Source organism: Neopelma chrysocephalum, unplaced genomic scaffold (genome assembly GCF_003984885.1).
Source record: "Neopelma chrysocephalum unplaced genomic scaffold, ASM398488v2 Primary Assembly neopelma1_23, whole genome shotgun sequence".
In the NCBI taxonomy this organism is placed as follows: Eukaryota; Metazoa; Chordata; class Aves; order Passeriformes; family Pipridae; genus Neopelma; species Neopelma chrysocephalum.
Window position 1 is genome coordinate 34,326,441 of NW_020897691.1, and position 7,803 is coordinate 34,334,243.

General features: G+C 38.1%; 1 protein-coding gene across 3 annotated transcripts in view; it reads left to right on the forward strand.

Annotated features, from left to right (window-relative positions):
* The window catches only part of LAMA4 (laminin subunit alpha 4), a 103,330-nt gene extending 97,643 nt beyond the window's left edge, over window positions 1–5,687 (forward strand). For all 3 annotated transcript variants that reach the window (XM_027692939.1, XM_027692948.1, XM_027692955.1), the window contains 3 exons: window positions 266–359; window positions 1,336–1,455; window positions 2,890–5,687. In XM_027692939.1, the coding sequence (XP_027548740.1) occupies window positions 266–359; window positions 1,336–1,455; window positions 2,890–3,035 (360 nt within the window). In that variant the 3' untranslated portion in view covers window positions 3,036–5,687. The remainder of the gene's footprint in view (window positions 1–265; window positions 360–1,335; window positions 1,456–2,889) is intronic.
* The last annotated feature ends 2,116 nt before the right edge of the window (window positions 5,688–7,803 follow it).

The following is a 7,803-nucleotide window of genomic DNA, read 5'->3' on the forward strand; positions in this document are numbered from 1 at the left end:
AGTTAAATTAGAAATGTCTCAGAACTATTGAATCTGAACAATAATTAAAAACAAAACTACACAAAACAAACCAACCAAACAAAAAAAACCCCACCTGAATTGTGGATTAAAAAAGGTACTTTATTTTAAAGAATTTAATGAAATCATGTTTTCTTTTCTCTTGGATACTTGACATATTTTGAGTGAGGAATACATCATTATTATAACTGAAGCTAAAAAGAGAAAAGGAGGGTGTTTACAGTGACAACTACATTATTTTCCCCAGGTTACTGTGAAATTGAATAATGGAATCAGGGATTTTTCAACTTCAGTGACACTGAAACAGAGTCTCTGTGATGGCAGGTGGCATCGAATTGCAGGTCAGTAAAATGCAATCATCCCCTAATTAAGGTGACAGAGCCCATCTCTCCCTCCCCAGATATCCAGCTCCATGGGCTAGAGCACTAGGAATGTGTTCATATTTTCAGTTCTTCTTTTTCACCTGTCAAGACCCAAGTTTGTGTGAAAGATGCGGTCTTATTCATCCCTCAGATACAGAACTGTAGAGTTTTCTAGGAGGACAAGCACAAGTTCCTGTGAAGATATGAAGAACAAGCAAAGATGGAAGCTCCTTATTCAAAAAACACAAAGCAGCCTAGCTGAAATGCTGGCAACCTTTCCTAAGTCACACACCAGATGATATTCTTCCTTTCCCAATTAGAGGCTAAATAAGTTGGTAGAACGTAATAGGCACAAGTATGTGCCACCTTTAAAGGTCAAGACAGACCTGAGGAGCCTTTTGCTCACAATAGAGAGATGTTTACAGTCAGGATTTTGCCCCTATGCCAGAGAGTCATCCTTCTTTCCTGGATTTGAAAGTCAAAAAAGTAATTCTAAACCCCTAGTACTTTGAACCCCTTTACCTTCCTGTCTAGATGCTGACTTAGGATGTCTCCTGCTGTCACATCAAGAAGAGATCTGAGCATGCACCCTTTCCCCGTGCATTCTGGTTCCCTTCTGAAGGAAACCCAGGCACACAAGCAAGGAGGAAACGTCATTGCATTCCAACACATCCCCTATTGGGAATGATTTGGCAGTTTTTCTAAGCCACACGCCATTGCATGCTCATATTTGACAGCCTAGACACAGCCACCAGCAATCAAGAGCCCCACTCAAAAGCACCCTTGCTCCCACTCTGTATTTTCCACCGGCCCTTCTGCCCACATACTGTCACTGAGGGCTCACACTCAATCTAGTAAACACTAAATTAACTAATCAGATCAAACAGATAACTCCCGTCTGTCATAAAAAACTCATGTGCTACTTCTTATTGATCCCTGTTCCTTCTCCTTTCAGTTATCAGAGATGCTAATGTGGTGCAGCTGGATGTAGACTCTGAAGTCAACCATGTGGTAGGGCCACTAAATCCAAAGGCAATTGACCACAGGGAGCCAGTGTTTATTGGAGGTGTACCAGGTACGTTTTTCACAGCTTTGTGGTATGTCGTTCTCAGATTTCAACACTGTTTCCAGAGGAAGCATAAAGACTTAGTTTTCATGTCAAAAAATAACAAAATATGTGAACAACTTGGTAAAATTCAAAGGCACAAGAGCAGATCAGAAGTGTTCTGTCTCAAGTTCTCAAAGAAAAGAGAAATCAAAACATTCACAGCTGCTGGAGGGTCAGTAAGGACTTAGTAGAAAAGTCAGCCAGGTACAAAAAAAATCCTTCTTTTTCTATTTTACCTTCTGGTATGGGTTTACTGTTCTTTTAAGAAACAATTTATTTATTTATGGGATTGGAAACTCGCTGTCACTGTAACTGTAGTCTCAAGGTTTAGTTGCTGGTAGGCTTCTTTCCTCATCTTCAAGCAATGGCATCTTTGAACACAAGACAAAACAAGGAGATTCTTTTTCTCACTAGTTGTTTCTATTGCACAGATGTCTGCTCATGTGTATTTTTGACTCACAGACCATCTGTGTAGTGTGGGCCAAGATTACCACATTTACTTCCCTTATTCAACAGACAGAGCTACTCTGTTGGGGTTCATATATAAACTGTAATCAACACTACGTGATTCAATTTTTAAGTCAACTCCTGTACATTTCTCATTGAAAACATGCAGCATTATTTCTCTGTGCCTTGCATGTCAATCATGAACAGCTCTAACTACAAAATTCATTATATTGCTTATCTTGGATTAGTGGCTTGAGTGTGTGGTGTTCACACCCATTCCACACCACCAGGAGGTAAAATGGGCCTAAGGGGAATAATAAAACCTATGCACAGATGCCTCTTCACTCTTTAAATCCAAACTGGAATTTTATTAGGACAGAACTCTTCCCAGAGAGGTAATATAAAGGGGTAATTGCAAATGCTGTTCTGCTTCATAACAGAGCCTTCTATTTCTACATTAATTACAGAATACTAAAGCAATGCCATTCATTGGCTCTATAACACTATCATCACCCTGGCACAGAAAAATCTTACATAGAACTTCACAAAACCAAACAAGATATAATACTAAAAAATACCATGCAAATACAGCAAATTAGATGCAAACTAACAAATCAGACACAGATGACAATACATGTAATGTTTAATTACAAAAACAGACAAGGGGATTCATCTATTCTTACTTAAAAGAAAATGCAGTTGTCAAAAAATGCAATTTTTCTCTCTGCTGACAATGTGGTATCAAGACTTTTACCTAACTGTAGATAACTAACCATACTTACTCTAATGACCTCTACACTGACAGTAAGCCAGGTGTTTTAAAAGACCCACTGAAGATTCAGCAGAGCTGCAGTTAGTAGCAAATTTAAAAGATTCTGCCACCAAATTGATGATTTTGGTCATCACGAGCTCTAAATTTTTATTTCTTTAATTTTTTTTATCTGCTTCTTTCAGAGTCTCTGCTAACAACAAGCCTGACTACACGCAACTCCTTCATTGGCTGCATTCGTAACTTCATGATTGATGAAAAGCCAGTGAGTTTTAGCAAAGCAGCTTTGGTTAGTGGTGCTGTAAGCATTAATACCTGTCCAGCAGCCTGATAGCGCACTGCATTGATCCTGTAAAGTTTCTTAGACCACAGAAAGAAAAATAGAACTAAAGTAACCATGTTCAGCAAGAGAAGAAGAATGAAAATATCACAACTACATCTACAGAAAGCAGTATGCTTAAGGGTCACGTCTACTATTTACACACAAAGAAAAATCACTGAAGAATAAAGGGCTGTTGCTTCTGCACTTCTCTTACCATACCACAAGAGTGAGCTTTACCATTTCTTATAGTGTATGTGTGGCCAGTCTGTTACATGAAAATGTGGGATTATAAAAGAAATTAAAATTATATTAAATATGGTATTTCCAAGATAGATCTCTACATCATTTCATTCCATACCTTAGTTACCCTTTGTTTCACAGGAAAGCATCTGCTAATGCTCTTTAAAGAATAAAGCCAGATAATAGATTTACATCACAAATAACTGTTAAAAGATTTTACTGTATATTTTTAATTTTACATTCCTCAAATAAAATGGGGGGCAGAGAGTATACGAATTATGTAAGCTTACAAACAATGAAAAATAAAAATTTTTATTCCACTTCTAGACTTCATGGATACGTTCTAGCACAGAGTAAAGGCAGAATGTATATCTTCTAACACAGATGCTTTATGTATTTGATCATTTACATAAACTGGGCAATTTTAGAGTAATACTTGCCTTACATAGAAAGGGAGAGACAAAATTCCAAATTCTAAGTTTTTTCTCCGAATTTTTAAATGCACTTACATAGAAACATAGCACTAAATTCACAATCTTGTGATTTCATTTGCAGTAATGTAACACAAGTAAATATGAAGCATAGAAAGTAGAATCATGGTCCGATTTCAGTTGACTCTCTTATACAAATTCATCACTTCCTTGTGAGACTGCTGCAGGACTTCAGTTTATAGCAGTAATACTCAAACAAAGAACATGTTCCTCTGGAAGATATGATGCTGCAGAGGAACGGGGAGTGAAACAGGAAGATGTAAACAGAAGGCAAAGGGCGGCAAATCTGAGCTATGTTATAACCATAGAAGGTAGATGGAAGTTAATGCTAGGGTTTAACTCATAGTAGGCTTGAACACAAGTCACTTGCAAAACTTTGTCTCTTCAGTGATCACATAAAGGCATTAAAGCCATTTAAGTTTCTTTTCTTTAAGAATAAAGTACTGTTGACAGAAAGTTTTATGAATGCTGGGAAAATTATTGTTGGAACCAACTCAAAAGATGATCAGCTGCGAAGCAGAAAGTATGAAAGGCAAAAATAAAGAACAACACCCTAGAGACTAAAAATTGATTGGGAATTCATCTGCAAAACACACAAGTGACAACTGGAATCCAAAGATCTTGAATCTATGGACAGCTGGAGGAACCACCAGAATAAGACACATGTGTAAGCAGCTTCCCTACTACTTTAGAGGGAAAAGGGTTTTGACAGATTGCAGTGGGCTTGGCTTACTTTGGATAAAGAACTGCAAGCTCTGGATACACTGGCACAGGAACCCTCCAGCAGCTGGGACCCCATCACTGAATCTCCACTTGTCTTTAGAGTCCAGTGTTGGGTGGTAAGTGGATGAGAGAAGACAGCATGGCTCCAGCAGCCACTGCCTCTCCTTTCATCAGCCTTGTAAGCTCTGCTCTTTCTTTCAGTCCCCATGCCTGTTCCATCTGTCTTCTCCTGAACATGTCTCCGCTTCCCTTCCCTGGAACTCTCAGACAATGTGCTTTGAGGACTGATTTCCTTTCCAACTCCTTATGGAGGCCCCGTACTTCTGGCAGTGGTATATAGACCCCTCTTTTCATCACTCAATAGCCCACTGTTCATAAGCAAGCAGTTAAGAGTATCCCTCTGCAGCCTCTCTGAATCCAGCATGGGTCTCTCATGAATCCAGTTGCCTTTGTCTCCTCGGATACCAAAACCACTATGCCCACTCAACTCTTTTCTGCTCCTGGCAGATTTGGAACAGAAAACATTTAGGGCTTTTGGTTTGGGAATTTGTGTTGAGGGGGAATGTCCTCAGATCAGTGTGCTGGATTCCCAGTGGGTAGCAGAGGCCATGCATGATGTCATCGCAGTGTAGCTGTCGCAGGAGTAAAAAAGGAAGTCTCCCTCCTTCCAGGGCTAATGAGTTGTTAGATTGGCTCAATCAAGCTCAGGACACCTCAACCTGAGCTAAGTTTCCTCAGGCCCTGGTCTCCATGACCCTGTTGCTGGAGAGAAAAGAACAGCAGATTCCCTGCTCTGATAGGTTTGTTACAAGGATTACTGAAATTCTTTTTGAGGTTGCCTGCAGCTGCTAAGCAGAGATAGCCAGGAATAGCATATGCCTGTGTCCCCTAAGAGCATCACAGTTTAGTGAATGTTGGTATTAAGTGGAGCATTGTATGTTAAATGGTACTCACATACTCGGAATATTTTTCTGTCTTATACCTACTTCAAACCAAAGCATATCTTCTCATATCCACATCCAAGCTCTGTGAATAAACAATATTTCTCTTAGCCATATTTGCTGCAATGTGATTTGGTTTTGTTCGGTGAATTTACATTTAAGAATGACTTTTCTGATTAATCAGTCCTTTGCATACTTTATATACGGAAAACTAAAAATACACTAAAATAGTATATGTGAATAAAAACCACATTAAAATTCATAAACTGCTACCATTCAATTTACTTCTCTTTACTATATCATCAGCTAATCAAACATAGCAGTATTCATGGAGGATATCTTCCTCAGTTTTTCTTTCTAGGCCTCAGAGATGTAGGTTTTCCCTCTGCAGAACAGGGTTTCCAAAGAAAAATACTATAAACCAGAGGATAGTTGCAGACTCAGGAGAGAGGAGAAAATAATGCAAATTTCCCTACCCCCAACATCCACATAGACCTTGAAATTACCATTTCATATGCACCAAAGAAAGTCTGTATGTGATGCATTATATTACGCACACCTCCACATTCATTTCAAAGCTGCTGGTGTTTAAGAGAAGGTGACTGCCTAAGCAGAAATCTTCCCAGAATTCAATTTGTCTTCTGTATCTATCTTAAAAATTATAGCTCTAAAGTACAAAACCCTTAATCTCCAAAGATTTGGGAAAAACCTTCACGTTCTGAGCTACATTGTCAGATTGTCCATTTGCATTTTCAATATGAATATAACTATCTCAATTCTGCAGAAAACCTACCGAAAAAAAGAGTACTGACCTTAAGAAATTATAACTTTTCTCTGCCACCTTCAACATTTTAATAAGTGTTGTTGCAGCCTTTATCTAAATCAGGGCACTGTTACTATATCATGGAATATTTTGAAACTGGACATTTGCATGTATATATAAGAAAGAATCCAATTTCAAGACAAAATACTCTTCAAACTGCTTCAAAATAAAGTATTTAAATAGGATCTCTGGCCCCTCTATCTCTTATATCTGAGATCTCCCCTCTCTTCAAGGATCAAGAGTACGGACAACAGCCTAGACAGGAAAATTAAAGATGGAATGTTACAAGCCTTAAGTAATTCCCCAAAAGCCAGCCATTTTAAGTTAAAAAAAAAAAGAAGCAGAAAAAAAACCAACCACCCCTCTCCCCAAACACAAAAACAAAACTACAAACCAACAAACCTTCATATGTAAACTAAGACCTGATATAAATCAAGGGATAGCATTGGTTCGAATTCCAGTGTATTCTCCCTACAGCAGCATGTGGCCTAAATAGTCAAATGACTGTTATTAAAAAGATGCTAAAAGCATAGCACACATATTTAACTTGTTAGGCATTATTGGCTGTTGTTACAGTTGGGATTTAAGGGTTATTCACAGATTCATTGTGGTCCATGGCAACTCATTTCCTCTCAATAACATAGTAGGTTATTCACACAGTTATTCAATTTCTGTTCCAAAGCTGTGGAACACCAGTCCCATATAACACCTTCAACACAAAGTTACTGAGAAATTTAGGGTAGGAAACACTTGTTAACATAAGTCTGTTGATTAAATTATTAACACAGACAAAAAGTCTCTGATGGGACCTGTATAGATTCATGCATTTATAACATGGTAGATGAAGTAGGGCTTCATCTACAACAAAACAGAAAGTCAGTGTGTGATGATTTCTTTTGTATAGTTGAGCTGACTGTTTCATTAAACCTCTGGGCATATTCATCAAGCCAACCTGGCTATTAAGCATCAACTTCCTGCCCTTGGATCTCCTCTGGAAGCTAAAAAATATTCCCATATGAATATGAATCTCAATTGCATCTCTGATTTACTGTTTCCAAGCTCAGTGAGAATAATCACTTAACATTTGCCAGCACTGATCTCTTAATGGCATACTGGAAGTCAAAGCTCAGAGTGTCTTTCTGCAGTCTCATATTCAATAGAGTGAATCCCATTAAGCTGAACACAAAACCTACAACTAACTGAAAGAACAAGTAGAAAGTGTAGCTAATTACACAAGAAGAAAGCAAGCCAGATACATTATTATTAAGAGATTCTGAACACTTTAAATTAAACTTCAGAATGCTTATAAGCAATGTTGTATTGCTTTTAGCCTAAGACCAAAAAGGCATGTAAAGGGAAGACTTTAAGGACATGACAGTAGGCAAGAAGTATAGAAACAGTTTGACATTGAATAGCTAGAACAGAGCACAGCCTATAAGTCTGGACCAGTTCAGATAACCACAGAGAACAAAATTAAGCTATAGGTTACATCTAGACTGTCCAGAGAGAAATTATCACCTGCTTTCCTTCTGAATATTCATGTAGTTTTACATTGTTTA